Raw genomic sequence first — 22,927 nt, forward strand, 5'->3', positions numbered from 1 at the left:
GAACTTGTTGGGTTAGATAACCTCATTAATTTTCAAAGTATTTTGCTTTATTGTCCATTTTCTTATCTTCACTTGAAGAGGTGGCAGTGCTCTTGACTAGATAATCAGCCTCCATCTTCTGTTTGTGTGTGTGTTTGTGTATTTTTTATAGGGTGTACTCAGGCAGAAACCCAAGATGGTTACGTGAGCTTCTCTGACTTGGCAGTGTTGATCTCTGGGTCAAGCTGGCACTTTATTTTTACTGTTACTTCCCCTGAAGGTAATTTCAGCACAGTTTGCTTTTATATCTTCTTTTGAAAAAGTTACCCTTTCTCCTTTATAATGGAAAAAAAACTCTTTTCATGAATAAGAAGCTATCCTAGTACAGGAAAAAACTTTACTCAGTTATATCATTAAAACATGAGATCAAGAGCACATGTAGACATTAAGCTTCTCGAGACTCCGTGAGTACAGGAATGCAAAATGTATACTTTCCTCTAGATGTTAAAAGTTTTATTTTGTGTCTTGTACTTGCTTCTTCTCTTTCCTTTTGTACCCACATTCGGTTAGGAAATTACCAGGAGACTTTCACTTACAGGAAAGTCTTGGGATATTGAGGCATATCATGATAACGCATGCCTATTATTGTCCTAGTGATTTAAAGCACAGTTCGATGTTGGCTGAGAGGTTATGAGTTATCACTTCAATCTTACTGTCCTTCTGGGTTATAAATGTTGATTTAACATTGCATTTTATTTCCCATGCAGGGCCTGGCACTTGTTTGGTGTGTTTGCTCAGTTTGGTTGTTGGGCTGGCACTGTGCTATGGTTGTTCTACCATGCCTCCAGTCTGACTTTCCTTCCTTAGTCTTTGAGATGGAATTATAGAATAACAAGGACTTTTCTCCCTGGCCTGACTTTGAAAAGTGATCTTCTAGAATAGCTAGGATTGTGGATGTGAAACACTGGTGCCTGCCTCTTGATTCTTTTTTTTTTTTGCCAGTCCTGGGCTTGAGCTCAGGGCCTGGGCACTGTCCTTGGACTTTCTCAAGGCTAGAGCTCTACCACTTGAGCCTCAGCAGCACTTCCGGCTTTTTTCTATGTATGTGTACTGAGGAATCAAACCTGGGTCATCATGCATGCTAGACAGACGATCTACCACTAGGCCAAACTCCCAGCCCTTTTGATTAGTTTTAATGTTTAAAAATTATCCTTAGGTAGTTGTGCAAAGAGTTTGAATTCAGTGTGTCATTTTGTGCACACAAAGCATCTCAGGCAATGCCCTCCCTCCCCCTCCCACCATTTTCCACCCTCACCTCTCCCAACCCCATCCATCTCTCCAAGTGACAGGGGTCTGTTTTCACGTGGGTACTTTGAATAGCATGACTGGATTCTTAATTCACTGAATACTTGCTAAGTGTTGTATGCCAGGCACTGTTGTAAGCAGGGCTCTTCTGGGATAGTTGTATATTTAATTCACAGCTTAATATACCTCAGAGTGTGATTGGAACCATCTTCTTTTGGCCAGGAATCAACTTTACGGCTCGGTCCAGGCCTTTTGCTGTTCTGCCGGTGTCGGGAAAGGAGCGGTCGGCTGTGGTTCTGGCTGTGTTGCTGTGTTCTGTGGTCTCCTGGCTGGCTCTGAGCTGTCTGGTGTGCTGCTGGTTTAAGAAAAGTAGACACAGAAGTACATGACGATTTTTTGAGTGCACATATCTTAAAATCATGTAAAATGTATTAATGATTGTTTTCTTCCTTCCAAAGAGAAGTTTCAGGAGCAGGTAGGGTGTAGAGGCTCCATTAATATTGTGGAGATGAGAATGGCCTCGTTGACAATGAGAATGCATTGAGCGTCCAGCCCAAGTGCTGAAGGCTGGGACTGGGCTTCACCTCCAGAAGCTTCCAGCAGCTCCCAGTAGTATCACTCTGCACACCCCAGCTTGTGATGGCACCCCATCTTCTCCCGAAGCTTCTCCCTGCTCGCACCCCGTGTGGCCTGCCTTTAGTCTTGGAGCTCTGGGAGACACTGGGTGATAGAGGGTGCTTGGTGAAAAGTCAACTTCTAAACTCCCTTTAAATATACGATTATTTCAACTGAACAGATTTTTAAATGCCCTAATATCAGATCAATGTGTTCTGTCCAAGAGAAATAGAACATGATATAAATGTGAGGCAGTGGACACTTATCCTGATTATATCCGCATGTATATGTCATATAGGTGTGTGTTAAATGTCATATATAGAGAGAAATACATTTCTCCTCCTGTGTATTTTACTTAAAAAATACATAGTTCAATTCAACCTAGTCACATTTCAAGTGCTCAGTAACACGTGGACAGTAAAGTTTCCATTTATTTATGTATTGTTTTTAAGTAGTTGCACAAAGGAGTTATCATTGAACAAAGCAGTTTATGGATATAATGCATTGCATTATTCCCATCCCTTGCTCTTAGTGTTGTAAGATATACATCGGATAATTGACTGCATTCTCCCCCTCTTCCCCTCTGAATTTTGGACAACAAATTTATACCATTATGTCATGGGGGAGGTGCTCATTTCTTAAGCACACATTTTATTTCATGTAATCACAGTCATGGTGGGAGAGCATTTCACCAGGCAGACATCTTAACCCTTAAGGCCTAGTTACAGATAAAATTGTTCTTTTTCATCAGAAGCAACAACAGCAGCATTTTGTTTTCATTGATACAGAAACAAAGCCAGAAGAGATACCTGGATCTCAGATTAATGATTCACCGAGTCACATTTGCGTGTCTGCCATACGCCAAGGCTCACAAGAAGAGATGGCAAATGGCGCTGTGATGGGGGAAGGTGAGTTTGTAGAGACCACTGTGGGCCCCCTGTGTGGAGTTTCTGAAGCAATTTATTTTATAGCCCCATCTTCAAGTTTTGCTACTTGTCCCCAAGGAACTTATACACCAGCACAGGAATACACTGCCCCACCCAATTCACTTAGCCAGTAGTCAGTTATTTGACTTGATTTTTATACATTTTTCTTCGTAGACTATTATTGGTTTAACACTTGAGTTGGTTACACAGAGAGGAGGAAAAAGCAGCATATAGGCATATAAATTTTCCCTTAGCTATAATAGCAAAGCTGCCAATTTGGCAATATTATTGGATTTGGGAAAGCAGAGAGCAGAGTTGCCAAATACCTGCTATGCAAATTAGACTTAGTGTGGAGCCCTCAAGAAAAGAGTCAGCTTGACTAAACTCTGCTTTGTAGAGTTGCATTTCTAGAAGAAAAAAAAAAGCAGTGTTTCCCTATATTGTGCATTGTGTTGGGTGACTTTACTTATTCTTTGGTTAAATTGCTGTTGGGATTGGTCTGAAGTAGAGAAAAGATAAGCATTTGTTTTAGTGCAATGCTTTGCCTCTGTCTAACAAAGGCTTTGTCTTCGTATATAAAACAGAAAGACCATGAGTAGAATACAGGATGGCTTTGCCAAATATATGGTGTAGGAAAGCTATTCTTACCATTTCCATGAGCCTGAAATATTTGAAAACATATGTCATGAACAGAAGGATATTTCTATTTTTCTAAGTCAATCATCATATTTTCTGCTTGAAAATCAACTCCAGCTTTAGTGGCTCTGAGGTCATAGTTAATGAAAATAGAGCCCTTAGCTGTTCTACTACTAAGGAGTTGGAAAACCTGTGCACACAGAGCAAGGATTCCTTGTTTCCTTCATGGAGAAAGAAGATTTAAGGTTCTTTTTCAAAGTTGTCCAGTTGTATGGCAGTTCCTGTATCAGTGCCAAGAGGTAGCAGTGAGTGGGATATAGCGTGAGTAATGTCAACAGAGACACAGGCACTATTTCTAGAATCCTGTAGATGACCATTTTACCTCTGCATTCCTAGCTATGTCAGGAACTGGAGGAGCCTGCAGGTACCTCTTGAGGGACCCATGTGTTATATCCTTCCTTGGACAGCAAAAGCAGGATAACAATTCCCCTCACTTAACATGGTGGTCTAGGTGGCTGTCTGTTGCGTTGATTAAATGCCCTCTGTGAAACAAGCAGTCCACAATGCCTGGGTGTTTTATTAAAGAACATATTTTATGTGGTGGCTTAGTCCTTAATGGTTAGGACTGAGACAATGGAAGGGCTTGCTTAGCCTGAAGAAATCAGGAAGAGCACGGAGGGGCATCTCATTAGGGCCCAAGCCAAAACCCAAAAGATGGTCTTCTAATCCATGCTTGGGAATCCCAGTGGATGAGTTTCCTTCTCTCCTAAGCTTTGTCCAGATCTTATGAACATTCTCTCCGAGACAGCTAGGAGAACGCCCAATTACTGCTAACTTCAGAGAAAGTGGGTCTGTTCTGTCCTTGACGTGACCTTTTAGCTTTTGAACTTTGGGGCATTTATGAATGGAGCTGCTGGCTCTCGCTTGCCCAGCTGTATCTTCCCTAAGAACAGCTGTGGACTTAGCTTACTTAGCACCATGGCGAGGCTTGGGCAGTGAGCTCATCACATCACTGCAATTCTCCAAATTGCCTGGAAGTGCAAAGGTGTCCTGGGGGGAGGAAGGTGGAAGCGAAGCAAACCTGCTACGTTGCACCTCTGCCAGGGCTTACAGCGACAGGGAGACTGAGCCAGCTTCCAGAATCCCCACCTATTCATGCTGTTTGTGACTTAGAAGATGTAATGAATCTGTTCTGCAAGTTGGAGAGGCAGGGGGATATGCCAAGGAAGGGGACCCTAGGAAAATGATGTTAAAAGGGTGGGGCTCCGGTGTCAGGGAAACGGGGTTGCCATCTGGCTCCCCTGGTGGCTGATCTTGTGTCCTCAAGCAGGACAATGAGCCACTCTGGGCCTTTTTCTTTCCTCATTCAGTGTCTGCCAGAACAGTCTCACAGTTAGGTTTGCTGCACAGGTCAGGTGAAGTAGAGCCTAAAGAGTGGAGGAAAGCCTTATCCTCCTGCACTTGCTGCAGATGTGTTCTTTCTTTATCAGTGGTTGGTCTGGTTGCCACACAAGAGTCAAAGCCAGTTAAGATTCGAGCATCCCCACCCTCACTTCCCTTTGGCATTCTCCCTCTTCCCCCTGGCTCACCACACCAGCCCCATTCACCCTGCAATGTGTCTTCACTCTTTCTGCTCATCTGCTTTTCGTGTGTCTTCCAGATGGATTACTCACCTCCACCTCCTCACACTTGCCGAGATCCATTTTTCTCCATAGAGCTTCCCCTCAGGGAGAGTTGGAGGCATGGCTCAAGGAATAGGGCAGCATGTACCAGGCCCTGGGTTCAAACCCCAGCCAAACCAACCAAAACCCCTTCCCAATTCCTTAGACCTCAGTCAAAGGGAATGCTCTGTCATTGAGCTGTAAATACTGACCCTCTGTCTCCCTGATGACGCTCAAGGTCTTGGGGACTCATTGTAGCCCCGTTTTCTCCCTCGCTGCCCATCTAGGAAGTGGTTGTCACATGAAGAAAGTTTGTCCTAGATCTAATGACCAACTCAGTTTTGTCTTTCCAAAATGTTTCAGTTTTCAAATTGGAAGGCTGTGTCTGAAGGGTGCATTCGTGAGTTCCAGGCAGATGTGGGGTTGGGCCCCTGTACTCTGGGTGCCCTTTGTCTCTTGCACAGCTGAGGAGGGGGAGAAGAAGCATGGTGAATGCTGTCCTCACTATTCAGTGGGCAGTGGCACCCCACAGCAAAATGCCAGTGGTAAGAGGAGGAGAAACTCTCAAGAAGCTACTACCTCTTGGTAGCACGGCGGCTGGAGTCTACTGGAACGGCAGTGCAGTTCCATGTTGTCTGTCCATGCTGTTAAATAGGCATCTGTGCAGTACTTATACAGTCATTTCCCCGTAGTTCAAAAAGATAGTATCCGAGTCCTTCATTCTTCATGATTATTTTCTAATATGACTGGACCCATCAGTGATATTTTGGAGAGAATTAGCAAACAGCTTCAATCCACCGGCAACTAAATATAAAGAAGTCACAGCTAGCAATATGTATTTGGAGAATTTTCGTCTAGGAGATGATGGTAAAGGAGAGGAAGACTCGCGGGGCCCTGAGTTTCTGTAGGGCTCTCTCAATCTTACTGTGTCAAATCTCATTTGCCAAGGGCTTGGTTGTCCGTTTTACAGAAACGTGTGTTCTTGAAAATGTCTCAGGGTCATAGAAGTGCCAGGAAAGCGCTGCTTCACTCTGTGAGAACTCACTTTTGCATTCCATTTGCCTCGGCTCTTCCCTTGTTCCACTCAGTTGGTTAATTGGGCTGTGATCCCCTATTCTAGACACCTTAGTGATAGCTTTAATTTCCTTCCTTCCCCTCTGCCTTCTGCTTTCAAGCATGCCAAATTTTATCAGTTCTGCCTCTTCAATTTGCCTGATCTTCTCTTTTTGCCTTTTCTTTTGCTTTACTTTGCCATACTTTTTCAGGATAGTCACTTAATTTCTGTGTGTATGCTGGTACTTGGGCAGGAACTCAGGGATTCTTGCTCTTGTAGAGCTTTTTGCTGAAGGCTGATATTGTATCTTTTGAGCCATACTTTCACTTCTAGCTCTTTGCTGATAAACTGGAGATAAAAATCTATTGGGTTTATTTGCCAGAGCTGGATTCAAACCTCCACCCTCAGATCTCAGCCTCCTGAGTAGCTAGGATTACAGGTGTGATCCGCTGGCACCCAGCTATGATGATAATCACATTTAATACCCTGCTGGCCAGGTCCATTCCTCTTTTCCCTCCAGGCTAGTGTTTCTCATATATAGAGCAGGCTCCTCATTTCAGCGTCCATAGTCCATATTGAGCCCATCCATTTCTCCCAGCCCCTGACTAGACACCTTCTCTTGTTCCCTTATCTACACATCTTCCCTTTGTGTCAGCATTTACAGCATTCCACTATGGTTTACTTAATTCAGTGCAGGTAATATAATCTCTGTGCTCATCTTTTCTTTGGTATAAGCTCCATATCTTTTCTAATCTTGGTACATCTCTCACCATGGGGGTTTACGAGATAAAGCCAATGGCAAGTATTTTTGAGTAAATGAGGAAGATAGAGGAGAAAGGACCGTTTGTGCTTTCCATTCCCATTTTAAAGATCTTTGGACTTTAGCACCTCTTACCACTGCTGGGGAAAAAAAATAGACAGTACTTCCCGTTCTTTAAAGAATGTCATTGAGTGTATATCCAGGACCTCAACTTACTGCACACACATGGTGTGCCCAGACTCCCGTCTCCAGCCAGTCTTTGTAGTTGTGTCCTCTGTTTTGCTGTGGAATCCATGTATGCAGTGTTGGGAATGGGAGACTGGTATGTCGAAGGACTATGGGTCCATGTGGCCTTGACCACATGAAAGATCTGCTGAGCACATAGTGAGTTTTGTGAATATAAAGTAAAAGGGACCACCTGCAACTGGCCTTTTTAAAATATAAATCTGCAAGAATGCCAGGAAGGTGGTTGGAGAGGAGTGGCATTCTAGAAGCAGGGAAGTGCCAAACAGCTGAGACTTTTCCAGCCTCCCAGGGAAATGGATCTGTATTTGGAAGTCACTAATAAATAGCATGTATATATCACATTCTGTTTAAGAAAGGAGCAAATGTCAATTTAAGAAAAAAATGTCAATTTCTCCTACTCAAATAAGGTCGAAACACATAATTCCTCCTTAGGATTTCATAACTCATTTTATAATGGTAAGGAATGAAGATAGCTGTAGAACAAAATTAAAAATGACAAGTCTGGTGGTCACTTGTAGATGAGAGGACTGTCTAATTTTCATCTATTAATGACTATAACTTCTAACTACTTGAGTGACTCATTCAGATGCACTGTCAGTCTTTAAAAGGTAATACACTATAAGTCTTAAACAAGCTTCTTTATAAAATTGGCCTGCCTAAGGTATTTCATTTTAGTTACAGACACTGGACAGATACTCTAACTAGCGTATGGTTACTTAGGCAATATCATGAAATACATAATACAGTAGTGGCGATACTCTGGTTTCTCTTCAGATCGTATACATTTTTTTTACCTTTTACAGTAGTGGCAAAGAGAGATGCTATCATGGGAAAATGGTAGATGCATATTAGACTTATATATGAAGCATATTTTACTGAATAAAAGAACGGCATATAAAGGAAATTACATGTGTAATTAAACTTATTAATATTGCAGAGATCTTAGTGCCCCCAAATTAACTTGGTATTAATTAAGTTTCAATAATTTTATATAGTTTAAAATGGCATATGGTGATTTGAAAGTTCCCTAGGAAGAATAGACCAGTGATATAAAGACAATCTTCTAGAAGAAATTGCTTAAATTTCCCCTATGGTAATAGGAAAATGTAGCTCTAGTAGACTGATAATATTTATGTCACTATTCTTTAGAATATATAGAATAATAGAACATATGGGCACACTAATGAAAACTATATATATAATATGTGATTAGATTATATATTTGTAATTGTACTTATTAGAAGAAATATCACATATTTAGCTAGTGCATGTGAATATTTAGAACATTCATGAATAAATTCCAGGTGCATAAATGAACTAAATTAGGTTGACTAAAACATATCTATAAAGTTCACAAATAAAAACCCACAATAAGTGGAATTGCTGGGTCATAGAGGAGTTCGTTCTATGTACAGTCTTTTGAGGCACTGCCATACTGCTTTCCATAGTGGTTGAACGAGTTTGCACTCCCACCAGCAGTGTAGTAGGGATCCCTCCTGGCCACATCCCCTCCAGCATCTGTTGTTATTAGATTTCTTGATCCTGGCCATTCTAACTGGAGTGAGGTGGAATCTTAGAGTTGTTTTGATTTGCATTTCTTTTATGACCAGAGATGTTGAACATTTCTTCATGTGTCTATAGGCCATTTTTGTTTCTTCTTCAGAGAAGACTCTCTTTAAGTCTTTGGCCCATTTTTTAATGGGATGGTTGTTTCTTTGGAGATTAGTTTTGGAGTGATTCAATTTTTTGAGCTGTTGATATATTTTAGATATGAGGCCTTTGTCCATTGTATGGTTAGTGAAGCATTTACCCAATCGTCCAGAAACAAGGACATACTAAATCCACTCGCACAATGATGTTCATTGCAGCATTATTCACCATAGCAAAGATATGGAACCAACCCAGATGTCCCTCAGTTGATGAGTGGATCAACAAGATGTGGTATTTATACACAGTGGGATTCTGTGCTGCTGTCAGAAAGAATGACATCGCCCCATTTGTAAGGAAATGGAAAGACTTAGAAACAATCATATTAAGTGAAGTAAGCCAGACTCAAAGGAACATAGGCTCTGTGGTCTCCCTCATTTGGCATAATCAGTAGAAATCTCAGGCTCTCCTAGCAGAGATTTACAATAGAACAAAATCTAGAGACATTAGGCCAAATAGTACAACACTAAATGTAAGGAACTCCAGGATAAGGAAACAAAAGCCATATAATGAGTGACTGTTGTCCTTAATGTACTATATTATCTCTCATCTCTTTTGCCATCCCTAGATTATCTCATATTGTTACCATTTCCAGCTTGTTTTCTGATACATTTTATATGTGCTTAATTGGTTATTTGAAATTGGATAGGGAAGGGGAGAAATCAACATAAGCAGGGGGAGGGTGGGAGGGAAATGGGGACCATGTCATGAGAAAGGGTATCAATGTGTGTGAAGTAATGCACCTTCTATCTGGTGAATATAATGTAACCCTTCTATTAATTGCAATAAAAATATATGAAAAAATAAAAACCCACAATAAATTGTAGATCATTTACGACACGAGATGAAAGAACAAAAATAAGATTTTCTGACCAGGCACTGGTGGTTCACGCCTGTAAATAGTCAGGAGGCTGAAATCTGAGGATTGCCATTTGAAGCCAGCTTTGTGAGGGAAAGTCAGTGAGACTTTTATCTCCAATTCACCACCAAAAAAAGCCAGGAGTGGATCTGTAGCTCAAATAATATAGTGCTAGTCTGGAGCATAAAAGTTCAGGGACAGTGCCTAGGCCCAGGGCTCAAGCCCCCCAAAACAAAAACAAAGCAAAGAAAAAGATTTTCTTCTCTTTTATCCTAGTCTAATTTTTAACAACTATCAGATTAACAAATACCCTTATTAACAAATTGACAAGTGCTAAAATGACGAGTATGGTCATTAAAATTGGCATGGATCTGCTGTTTCTGAACGTTCTGAGACACGGAAGGATTTATGGAGACCTGAAAAGTGACAGCTGAGGATGGGAGCCTCGACGAGGACCACGCACACGTTGTCCTCCTCTGGGTCAAGAGGGAGTCTGATCTCTGTACTTTATCCCATTCTTGCTGAAACTGAGACCCATCAGTGGGACCAAGTCTATGATGCCTGGTGAGCCGGTGGTGGGAAGATGGAGGATCCCTTTATCTGGGACTCAACAAGAAGGAGCTGAGATAGAAGAGGTGAATTCTGATGTGGTACAAAAATCTCCTGCCTTTCCACAAACTCAAATGCTCCGCTGAACGCCTTAGGATGGGTATCTGCTATAAATTCATTTTTTATTTAATTTGTCTGAGATCTAAGCTTCCTGTGGAGGTCTGAGATCAAAGGCACCATCTCCTTCTGATGTTGGCACTGAGGCGTCCTATGTGCTGACTTAGCCCTATCTATAGCCCCTCCACGGGGCCACCAGACTCCCTGGCCACCTTGGCACAGGGACTTTTCATTTTAGCTTGGGAATCTGTCATGCATGTGGCTGACCAGAGATGCTGTGTACATAATTGATGGGTGGCTTAAAAATATTTCGGCAGGAGTCTTTGGAAGAGCACGAGGCTTCTGCTTGTCCCTTGTGAGCAGAGGCAGCGTTCCAGTGAAGGCCTCTCCCAAACTGGACATCTGTATCTGCAGTGAGTTGCAAATGGTGAATTGGACAGTTTCTGCCCTCTTATGTGAAATGCTGTCGGTTTTACCAGGAGACTAAAATTCAAAGCCCCCCTTTGTTTTTGGCTTTTTTAAAGTTTGCTTCTATCTGACAGTTGAGGGTTGGTCCTGATAGCCTGTGCCTTTTCTCCCTGGTGAGAGTAGTTATTAGGGAGATGGTACCAAGTGAAGTTCTGGGGACAGAACTGGGCAGAACGAAGAGGACACAGTCCCTTTCCTGAAGGCATTCTGAGTCCTGAGAGGAGGACAAGGCTGTCACTCAGGACTAGAGGGCCAATGACAAAGTCGATGCTCAGACCAAGTGAGAAACTCCATTCAAGAAATATCCAGGCATAAATCAATGTCACTGAGCTGTCAAGGAACACTTCTGCAGGGAATTGCCCATCCTACAGGAAAACTAGGCTAACTGGAAAGTTCTTTTAGCTCTAAGCCAGAGAGTCCTCCTACAGGAAGGTGGTTGTGGTGGGTAAATGCCAGGCCAGAGAACTGTGGAAAACGAGAGAGAGGAGACAGGAACAGCATGGTTTTGTCCGAATATGAACTCGTATATGGTGTACATTCTCAATGACATGGCTGGTTCATCAATGCTTTGATTTCAAAGCAGTGCACATACATTGATAGGCCATTATTACATTCCCACCTGAAGTGCACAGAACGAGGCGGAATCCAGGTAGGAAATTGTGACGCTATGTCACTTTCCTCCCAAATGCTGAGCACAGATTTGAACCTTTTCCTCTTTTTCTGGTGCTAGAACTGGGCTTGAACTCTGCCGATTTGTCTACCCTGTCCATTCGTGCCCACCTCTCTAGTCAAGACCCATTTCAGTTGCCTTGTGTTGATTTTGCTAAGCTGCCTGTTCATTGTTCAGAGGGTTATGCCATGGGATCTCATTCCTGGGTCGACCCTCATTAAATACTTCAGCCAGCTGGATCATCTAGGCATGCACGTGTTTATATACATGTTTCTATATATCCGGATGTGGAAAAACCTATCCTTTGTCTTTCTTTCTGAGTCGTTACCACACTCAACATGATTTGCCTCCCAAATCCATCCATTTCCCTGCAAATAACATACTTAAATTCTTCCTTAGGGATGAGTATGATATATATGCATCTATGCATAGTTTAATAATCATGTTGAGTGATTCATGCATGGGGTTAAGTTTGACTGAGTTTGATTAAACTAGGGTACATACATCTTCATTTTTAATTTTTAGGATTGGGTTTCAGTTGCTGCTCAGGCTAGCCACAAACTCTTGAATTCAGTCTCCCAACTCAGTCTCCTGTAGCTGAAACTACAGGCTAGTGCCAGTATGTTCAGCTTTAAGTTTATTTGTCCATTAATAAAGCAAGGACAGTGGCAATAAATTCTAGCCTTTGACTGTGATGAGAGTGAAATTTAAGCGTTGAGTTGAGTGTGTGCATGGCAGGTGTGGCTATGTCATAAGCATTCATAATATGACGGATGCAGGTATCATGCATTGTTGTGATTGTCTTCTCCGTGTTGCAGGTTCTGGGCGGTCCTTGGCCTGCTTCTTCAGCTTATTTACCCTCCAAAATGACTTGTGAAGGAGATTTTTTTTACATTATTACACAAGGGGACATGGAGGAACAGTGTGTTTAGGTGTAATTTACACATTTATTCAGCCAGGAAAAGACCAAGCAAGAGATTTAACATGTGCCTTTGAGTCTAAGTCTATGCTATGTAGCTTTGGGGAATCATATTTACATATTTTACAATATAAACAACTGTAAGTCTGACTACTGGATCAGCAAAAGTCTATTTCCTTTTACTTATATGCACATCCCCCACTGAGAGGCTAGTTAACACGTATGATCCCATTATATGTAAAATGTCACATTATATATAATGTAATCACCAAAGAATGTGAGGACAAAAGTGCCAAGAGTCTAAGTTTACCAGTATTGTGCATTCCTCAGTTTATTTTCAATTCTAACAGGAAAATGAAATACAAATGCAATATCCAGGCAACCAAACAATAAGTAACACAATATGATTAAAATGAGTCACATTTTTGCAAATTAAGTAACACCTGAGAATATTATACAATTGTACAAGAAACCATAGATTCTAAGTGACAAAGTGGAAGTCACAACAGGGAAAAGAGAACAGGAATCCTAATTGTATCGCTCTAGTCCAATGCATCTCCACACATGAACACATTCATATAGATAAATGCTTATTTGTGTATTTCTGTTATCTCTGCATACATTCATGTCTGATGCAGTCGAAGCCATTCATCTTGTAACTTCCTCCCCAAAGCCAAAATATGGGAAAAGACTTGTGAAAACACTTTAATTGTTATTATTAAGGTGATGTGATGTATGGGGGGGTTACAATTGCTCAAGTCAGGTGAAGAGTAGTTTCTTTTTGGACAGAGACAGGTTTTTTTTTTATCATTGCTATTTCTTAATACAGGGGTGGGTATTTTTCTAAAGGGTCTTATGATCAAACAATTTTGGGTGGTCAGTATTAATCACAAATTGCATATGGGAGACAATACTTTATTTTAGGCAAAGCATTGCCAGAGATGTTTGGAAATGGAGAGGCAGGTACCCGGCTTTGAGGACTGGGTTAGTGGATGATGGAGGGACTGGGCTGTGGGCTGGGGTCTGAGTGGCTGGGTTAGTGGATGATGGAGGGACTGGGCCGGGGGCTGGGGTCTGAGTGGCTGGGTTAGTGGATGATGGAGGGACTGGGCTGTGGGCTGGGGTCTGAGTGACTGGGTTAGTGGATGATGGAGGGACTGGGCCGGGGGCTGGGGGTCTGAGTGGCTGGGTTAGTGGATGATGGAGGGACTGGGCTGTGGGCTGGGGTCTGAGTGACTGGGTTAGTGGATGATGGAGGGACTGGGCTGGGGCCGGGGGCGGTGTCGGGGTGTTGGCCAGGGGAAGGTTTGAGGTCTGCAGGCCACTTCAGAGCTCCCCTCCACCTCCTCTCTCCCCAGGTCTGAGGAGGAAGGCCGTGCTGGGCCCCAGGGAGCCCCAGGCCCTGCAGGGCGTGTCCAGGAGGAAGGTGGGCCATCGTGGGACTCCCGGGGGGCCGCCGGGGGACTGGAAGGAGGAGCCGGAGCAGCTGCCCCCACTCCAGCTGGCCGGCCCGGGTCAGCTGCTGCTCAGGTGTCCAGATCCCAGGCAGGGCAGGCCCCAGCCTGGGGACCCGGACTGGGGCGGGGAGGCGTCCCGGAGCAGCTGTGAGCCCTGGGGCAGGGTGCTGGAGGAGCCCCTGTGTCCAGTCCAGCAGAGCAGCGAGGAGGCCGGGCCTGCGTGGAGAACCGTGAAGGAGGCGCGTGGAGGACGGGAAGCAGCCCCCTCCCGCCCCAGGGGAAAGATGGAAGTCCTACCAACAAATGCCTGTAGACTGGAAGTGTGAGTGTGTGTGTGTGTGTGTGTGTGTGTGTGTGTGTGTGTGTGTGTGTGTGTGTGTATGTGTGTGTGTGTGAGAGAGAGAGAGAGAGAGACAGAGAGACAGAGACACAGAGACACAGAGAGAGAGACAGAGACGGACAGACAGAGACACAGAGACAGAGACAGAGACAGAGAGACAGAGACAGACACAGAGAAAGGCAGAGAGGGAGAGAGAGAGACAGAGACAGAGAGACAGACAGAGAGACAGACAGAGAGAGACAGACACAGAGACACAGACAGAGACAGACAGACAGAGACAGACAGACAGGCAGAGACAGACAGACAGAGACAGACAGACAGGCAGAGACACAGACAGAGACAGAGACACAGAGAGGGGCAGAGAGACAGAGAGAGAGAGAGAAAGAGAGACAGACAGACAGACAGACAGAGACAAGACAGACAGACAGACAGAGACAGAGAGAGGAGATGGAGCCCATGGAAAGCCTGGCAAATGGGCTCTGAAACCCTTTTCCTTTTGTACGTGGCCTGCACGTTCAGCAAGAACGCTTTCCCTGTTTCCCCACCGCCCTCGTCCTGGGACACCGAGGCTCACCAGAGGAATTGAATACCACGGGGCAGCGCCTCGGCTCCGTCCTGTGGAGGGATGTGGAGCCTTCTCCTGAGCCACACTTGATTCTCATTAAAGACAAAGATGGAAAAAGACTGCTAAGGGAGGAATAGTTGTTCATAAGCCACAATTGTATTTCCAGTTGTTCTTTCCCTTAGTAACTGGGTCAAAAGTACAACTAGGGGAAAACTGTACTGGGAGCAGAAAGGTAATGGTGTGGCCAGGGAGATCATCTGCTACTCCTTCCCTGTAGAACTGTGCAGAGTGCTCAAAAAGAGAAAGGAATGATGGGTCCTGGCTCCTCCCTCCGCAGACTGAGAGTGGGATAGGAGAGGTGACGAGGAGATGAATGCTACTGATGCTGCCGATCCATGCAGGAAGGAGATGAAGGGGATTTCACCTCATTCATACATTTACACAGGGATTTCCCACTCAAACTACAGACTACTGCAAGCACTTTCACTGTCCCCTTGGCTTGATACCTAGAACACTTTGTTCTCAAAGACAATAGAGGATTTTCCAGAAAAAAAAATGGTTCTCAGATTTACCCCTACGTAAGTCTGCATTTCTGGATGTCTGAAAGGCTACAGGATGGTTTAGTCATTAGTTTGGGAAAAGGGAGGAAACACCTTCCTCTGTTGCTGAGTTTTAAATTAGTGAAGTCTTGAAGTTAGAACCCATCCTGGCAGAGAGCCATCACCCACAGAATCTGGGTTGAAGAGTGAGTCTCACTCTACCTAACATGAAGATGGAAAGACGCTATTTCAGTCTCTTGGCTACCCATTCTCGATTTTCTCCATATGACGATCTCTCTCTTCCCAAGAGACTGAAGAGACTGACACTCTAAGGAGTTTCTAAGTGCCCTCCCCACCCCCAACCCAAACAAACAAAAGCCAGTAGTGCGTGGAATGATGCATATGTTAATTAGCTTGATGGCCACATTATACTTCATACATACATATTTCAAAATATCGTGTCCTGTGTGATAAACTTAAAGGAGTCTTATTTGTCAATTAAATAAAGATACAAATGTTTACAAATATTTCTGGGTATCAAAATGGAGAGGGAGGCCAGGGTGGTTTGGGCCCTCTTTCTATGTTTTTGGGATTGTGTCCAGGGAAGGTTCCAGAAACTTATCTGATAGAGGTGCATCTGCAAGGCATCTGCCCAGGTCTGCCCAGGGAACCAATACCTGCTCAAGTTTTCTCCAGGCTCATCCATTTCAACGATTACTTAGCTGAACAATTACTTCTAGCAGCCTAATTGCAACTATATGTAATTGTTATACATTGAGATGCTTGCCAACTACATGTGAAAATGAGTATGGAGAAATAGAATGGAAATCACATGCAAATATTATTCAACCCACCTTCTATGAAACTGGATATGTCATAATAGTGAAGGAGTTTAATTAATTGTGTCATTTTAAATTCATGCATTTATTCCATCTTTTGCTTCCAGAATTTGAAATGTGTTTAGCATCAATTTTTAAAAAGCCATAAGCAGAAGAAATTAAACACTACTGAATATAAGACAATTTCAACCCACATTATGGCACTGTGACCAAGTACACATGTATTTGAGAGGCAAGTCACATTTCCAGAATGTAAATTTTGAAAATGAATAAAATATTGTGCATCTTGTTAAATAAGTTGTGAGAGATAAGACCCAGTGATTTGAATGTTTACAAATATCATTTAGCCTTTGATATCATTAAGTTTTTAAAATAGCTAACTAACTTGGTCTGTCTTTGCTTGGGACAATGCAAGAAAAGAAGAGGTTGTTCAAAGATGGTTTGTTTTCAGGCAGAGGATGAATTTCTAAAATTTACGGGAATTCAATATATCTTTTGCCATATTATCTCTTATTTCAGCCCAGAGTGATCTCATTTATTATTATGCCTCTGTCTTTTATTTCCAAGTTAGCAGTCATAACAAGGGAAGAGAGTCAATTTTCTTTTGAAAACAGGAAATGTTCATTCTTTTCTTTGTAGAAAATGATATAATCTGTGGCCAAAACTGCTATGGTCAATGGCAAATTGAAAAAAAAAACAAAAACAATGTTTGGACTGGGTCTGATTCCCCTTTCAAATTTCTAACCTTTGTGATACATCTAAGAACCGATGTAGAAAATTATTCCAGGTGTATGGTTACACTGAAAAAAATGAAACAAATTGCAAGAACAGCATGTGTCCTGGGATTTTATCTGTGGTTTATTTATGCAGAGATGAATTGTGCAGAGAGTCAAGACGATTGTTTGCAAGAGTTACCTGTATAGAACTGAGCTTGGAAAATGGATTGATTAACACTTTGTATTGGATATCTTTTGTATTTCCAGACTTTGGTAAACTTGTATCTCCACTAAATTAAAAAACATTTTCTCTGAGTTATGAGCACAGAGCAGTGGGCAATCTTTTCAGATGAGAGAGAAAGAAAGAGAGAGGAAGAAACAAAGAGATGTTCTTTGTTCCCAAAAAGAACACGTAAGATACACAAACAGGACTAGGAAGGGATGTCTCATGGTGCAAGGAAGATGAATTCACCAGAAGGCCAAGGAAGAACAAGGATGAAGATGAGGGAAAGTGCTCAGACTGGATCTCCCAATGCTTTCTCTACAGGTTCGATGGTGCCGTGTCAGGACTCCCTCTGTGGATGGGCCGGTGAGGAAAGAAAATGTAGATAGCTGTTGCCTGAGCACCTCTCCAGCCGGGTGCAGAAGAGGCGAGTTCCCATCACCACGTAAACAAACCCTAATTGTAGGTCAGGGGTGATTTCGGGATGTACTGGCAGCACGGGGGTAACGGGCACCGGATGGCATGGCCTAGGCCTGCATGCCACTGAGGTGTTCAGTACAGACCCACAGGGACTCGTTCTAGCCCAGTTCCAGGTGCTCTAGCACTGAGAAACAATGGCAGACTCTTGCACACAGCTATCACGGCCCATTTACAAAGAGGCTGTGGAGAAAGGAAGCTCCCAGGTCATGGGGCTGTGGGCCCCTGCTTGCCAATAACAGGCATGGCTTCAAAAATAAATGGCCTGAGATGTTCTTAAATTCTACATGGCTGTGCCGTCCTAAGGGCTTAAGTAGAGCTCTGACAACTACAGGAACACAAAGCATTTGGGCTAGAAATATAACTATAGCACGATGAGATCTTGCTCCCCACAAATAAACTTTCATGCTATTCTAGGCCATCGAATCTGTCCCAATGGTCATTTCTATTTCCAACAACACAATTCTCTCACTACCCACTCAGTTCTCATTGTGACTGTCCAACATAGTTCAGTATATCCCACCTTGGCCGGGAGTTTGGCCTAGTGGTAGAGTGCCTGCCTAGCATGCACGAAGACCCGGGTTCGATTCCTCTGTACCACACACATAGAAAAAAGCCAGAAATGGTGCTGTGGTTCAAGTAGTAGAGCTCTAGCTTTGAGAAAGCCCAAGGACCGTGCTCAGGCCCTGAGTTCAAGACCAGGACTGGGAAAAAAAAACAGATCCCATCTTAAAGAAAAAAGCAAAAATAAATATGGTTTGATTCTGCAGGACCCTTCAAGTCTTCCTCCCATTATGCTGTTTCTATCCCAGAAAAAAATAACCAACAACTGCTTGTAAACCCCTGGTTCACTGGTTTTCTTTCTCCTTGGCTCATATTTCATCCACAAGCATGGCAGTGTGCATTCTGCTGTATAACAGGGCAGAGATGTCTCTCAAGGCATCAGCAGCAGGCTCCATTGCCAGTTCTGTCCCTTGCGTCACCACTCAGGAGCACCAAACCCAGCCTTTACCTCTCTTCCACAGAATCCACTCTGCTCTCTTGGCCTTTTCTTTTCTCCTGGGCTTCCTCACATATCTCTGCATATGTCTTCTCACTAAGCCATAGGGTAAGATCCCGGCCTTGGCTGGTCTCTTTTCCCACATTCATGGTCTCGGCTAGCCCGCCAAACGCAGGAATATCATCCCGGCTTCCAAGCTGTCCTCAGCCATCAACGGATAGCTTGTGCTTCCTTGCTGCTTGCAGGTGGAAACTCTTAGGTTCTCGGGGGAAGATATTCAGGTGTTGGCCTTTAGAAGAGCATTAGCTTAGGTCATGAGGACCAGGTCTTAGAAAGTAGGAAGGGACTTGAGCTTCTCTTTCTCCTTCCCTCCTTCCTTTCTTCCTCTCTGTCTCCCTCTCTTCCCGTCTCCCTCCCTCTCCCTCCTCTTCATTACTTTCCCCTCTCTTCTCCTAGTCTGTGCCCCTTACAAGGGCATAGTGGAGAAAAAAAGCAGGAAGAAAATAAGAGCTGAGTCTGCTGGTTCCTGGTCTGAGACCTCCAGAATGGTGAGAAAGGAATGTTTTTTTTTCCCCCCACCACCTAAGCTACGGCATTTTGTGATACTCTGAAGTAAAACAACCCCTTAACGTGCAGTCACAAGTGCTTGGTTATGCCTTTTCCTTGTATTGTTGCTTTAAACATTTTTTGAAAACTTGAAATGACATCACATTGTTGTTTCTAGGGCACTAAGCTTGGTGTATTAGAGTGCTCTCCTGCTTCTATGAGTCTCACCTTTGTCATTTCTTCTTGGAGAATTGAGCAATAATTGTAGCCACAGGTTGTCTTAAATGATTCTTCTCAGCTCTGTATTTTTTCTTTTGAGAACGCACTGAGCTTTTGTATCATTGCACTTAATTTGCTGCTTTGAGAGATGATTTCATTTGTAAATGATCACTTTGATTGAGTATATTGAAATGTATCTGGTAGCATTGTTTTTCAAGGCAAACACAAGAGATATGCATTTGCTGAGGCCTTTGGCATGGAAAATGACCTTTACACATGAAAAAAAATTGAGTGGTGGTCCTGGGGTACGAATTAAGGACTTGCTGGTTAACTACTCTATTGCTTGAGCCCTACCTCCAGCCCTAAACCCTAAAAGCCCTAAGCTTTTGCCTGATCATGGAAACCTTCCAGTATTTTCTGACTTCCATGTCTTAGGTGTTAGAAATGAATAAGGATTTTGTTCTTGTGTAGGAATGATTATTAGGCAATAGTATTTTAAATATTTGGATAATTCTTTCTATACATTAAATTATTCCTAAGTAATTGTTGCTTATGGGTCTTCTTTTGCATGCTAAGGCAATAATATATTGCAAAGACTGAGAAAAATATCTGAATAAGAGAAGAAACCTTCACAGAGAAAGGAAAGGAAGGGAGAAGTAGAGAGAGAAGAAGGGCTGGAATGCCTGGAGATGGAGTGTATCCCAGGGCGAGAGAAAGGGATACGTGAGAGGAGAAGAGTTTTTGCCCCCAGATCATGGGCTCATCAGTGATGAATTATTGCTGTTGAATACAGGAAATAAAAGGCTGAATGAATAATTAATAACCATGTGGAACCTGTGAAATTATATTGAGATCTGGTAGAAATGGTTTCAACCTCAGTTGAAACAGAAGGAAACTCACTGCACCTACAGAAGAAAAAAAGTCTAATTTCTTGAGGAAACATATCAGTCAGTATCATGAAGATTTCATCAGCATCTTCCTCTATTGGCATTTTTAGACATGGTTCACTGTTACTTCTCTAATCTATAGTTTAATGTGACCATACTTTAGGTTCTTCTCTATGCTTCATTTGCTGGCTATACTCAGAGATGCCTGTTTATATCATAGTTAACCTATGTACAGCATAAGGCTTTGATCTTGTTTGGATATGATGCTATGTAACCCGAAGCCATTTTTCACAGATAGAATAAGAGTAAGAGCATTAAAAATTTTCTTCTTTCTTCATGTGTTGTATTAAAAACATGTGCCAGGGATGCATGGAAAGATCTAGCTAGCTAGCTAGATCTTAGATAGATAGGTCCTAGATAGGTAGGTAGATCTTGGATAGATAGGTAGGTCTTAGATGTTGGCTAGCTAGCTAGCTAGACAGATAGCACTTCAGCCTATGCTATACTACCTTCAGACCAAGTCGATATATTTTTTTCTTTCCAGACACTGTGTTCTGTGGGGCTCTATTCTGAATTGAAATCATCTCCAGCTGCCTTGTCACACAGTCAGGGTGTCCATAAGGCCAAAAGAAGGACCAGTTGGCCTCCTACACACACGCTTTCTAGACCATCCATTGTCTAGGTCTTGGTCTTGTGGTTTTAGGAAGGACATGTATTAATGTCACATATGCAAATATCTTCTCATCCTGTAGGCCCTCATTTGTTCAAAAGACTTTCCATTCTCTTCATCAAACAATCCCTATTAGTTCTGAGCTTTACAGAGTCATCCTGGAATGAGATTCTTTCATAGCACCTCTCTAGGTTCTCACTTTGCTTTCCTCACTTCCAGGTCTCCAGTGGCCTGCCCCTTAGCAAGTAGCCATTCTGCCCCGCCCCTCCGATGGCAGGCCTGCCTCCACCTGGGGTGTGGCTACTCGGACATCCATGAGATTACACGCCTGGGCCACATCCCCGAAGCTGTTGCCCTCAGAGCCAAAGGCTCTGCAGAAGTCACGCTCACACATCCGTTGCCCACAGGCGGAGGAGCTGTCGGTGTGGAACCAACTTCAGGAGACTGCCTTCCCAGGGGAGAGCTGCTTCTGGCTGATGGCAGGAGGGGATAGAGCTGTTCCAGTGGTGGGGAGGTCTCGGGGTACCTCTAGCACTTTGAAGAGGGAGGAGGCCTGGTGACAGAGGAGGTCGTGGCCTAAAGGTCTTAAGAGAGGCCCCAGAAGACAGGCAGGAGGAAGGAGACACTTCAGTCTTACCTGGCCTGAGTCTTAACTGCCTGAGTACGTTCATGATCTCACACTCACTACTGAAGCCCTGGATAAAAGCCACACAAGAGAACTCAGATGACTCTGCAGCCTTCTCTCCCTCCCTGAGAGATCTGCACACCAACCACGACCCCGGGCCATTTGAAGCCTTTGTTTATGAAAGTAGAACATCAGCAAAGAGCATGGTCTCACTGAGGAAAGAGCGGTCAGTGCTTTCCTCTTGCCTTCTCTGCGTCTTTGGTCCATTAGCTCCTTGCTCAGTCCAGAATTTTCACAGCCAGGACCGGGCCATTCCCCATGGGTGCACCTGCTTCTCGGGTCTTCTGACACCGTGGGTTTGTTTCCATCGCTGAAATCACATGACCAAAAAAAGAAAGAATAAGCTGAATGATTTCCTCTTCCTTCTCTCCCTTTCTGACTTCTCATTTCCCAGTCTCTCTCCCCAACTAGATTCTGACAAAAGTTATTTTCAGCTGCCCCTGTGTTCCATGAGTGACAGGAGACTGGTGTCAAGTGAGAAAATGAAATGTAAATTTTATTAAACACCCCTTCTCATCTCTGCGTATCAATCCAGATTCCAGCCGAACATAGCAAATCAAATCCTGTCTATGCCGGGCCTCAGGGCACACGAAGGAAAATCATTTTTCCTTAATACCATTCCCTTCTAGTCAAATATTTTTCTGTTTAGTAAATGAAAATTTCAAATGCAAACCCTCTATTAATCCTGGTGAAAAGTCTATCTTCAAAATGAACCTTCGAAGGAAGGAGCTGGGAAAGGAGAAAAGGGGAGAATTGTAGGCAAAGAGGAGAAAGAATGGGAGGGGAGAAAGAAGAGTTGTTTCACGTGTCATGTGCAGTCTTGGAGCTGTGCAGGGATGCATAACCGGAGAATAAATGGAAACATCCTTCGAAAGCCGAGGCCATCAGGACATTTATCTGCATGCTGTCCTGTCTCAGAGATAATAAAGATCTTAACTCTGATACACTGCCTTGAAATAGCATTAGAATTGTAGACACTTCATTTTGGATGTGAATATATGTACAATTGCTGACTTCTATGTGGTTTTGACGAGTGGCTGTCTGCACATGGAGAAAAGAATTTAGAGACTTAAAACATGATTCCCTGGGAAGGAGACAGCATATTTAACTTGCACACTAGATTAACAATAAAATTTGAGTCAATAAATTAACATTTAAAATCTAAGAGCTCTCTTAAAGACACTTCTAATCCTCAATCTAGTTAATTTAAATAAAAATTACAAACCCTAGTATTTTGTTTAAAAAGGAAGGAATTTTATTCTTTTTCTGGAAAAAATTCTGATATTAAAAAAT

At 43.1% G+C, this 22,927-nt stretch overlaps 1 protein-coding gene across 1 annotated transcript in view; it reads left to right on the forward strand.

Moving 5' to 3' along the window:
• Nucleotides 1-14,297, forward strand: part of Pkhd1 (PKHD1 ciliary IPT domain containing fibrocystin/polyductin) — a 262,115-nt gene extending 247,818 nt beyond the window's left edge. The window contains exons 66-69 of the mRNA XM_090356513.1: nt 152-259; nt 1,507-1,665; nt 2,688-2,807; nt 13,830-14,297. Coding sequence (XP_090212639.1) covers nt 152-259; nt 1,507-1,665; nt 2,688-2,807; nt 13,830-14,254 — 812 coding nt within the window. The 3' untranslated portion in view covers nt 14,255-14,297. The remainder of the gene's footprint in view (nt 1-151; nt 260-1,506; nt 1,666-2,687; nt 2,808-13,829) is intronic.
• The last annotated feature ends 8,630 nt before the right edge of the window (nt 14,298-22,927 follow it).

The sequence above is a fragment of the Megascapheus bottae genome, chromosome 22 (genome assembly GCF_031878675.1).
Source record: "Megascapheus bottae isolate mThoBot1 chromosome 22, mThoBot2.hap1, whole genome shotgun sequence".
NCBI lineage: Eukaryota > Metazoa > Chordata > Mammalia > Rodentia > Geomyidae > Megascapheus > Megascapheus bottae.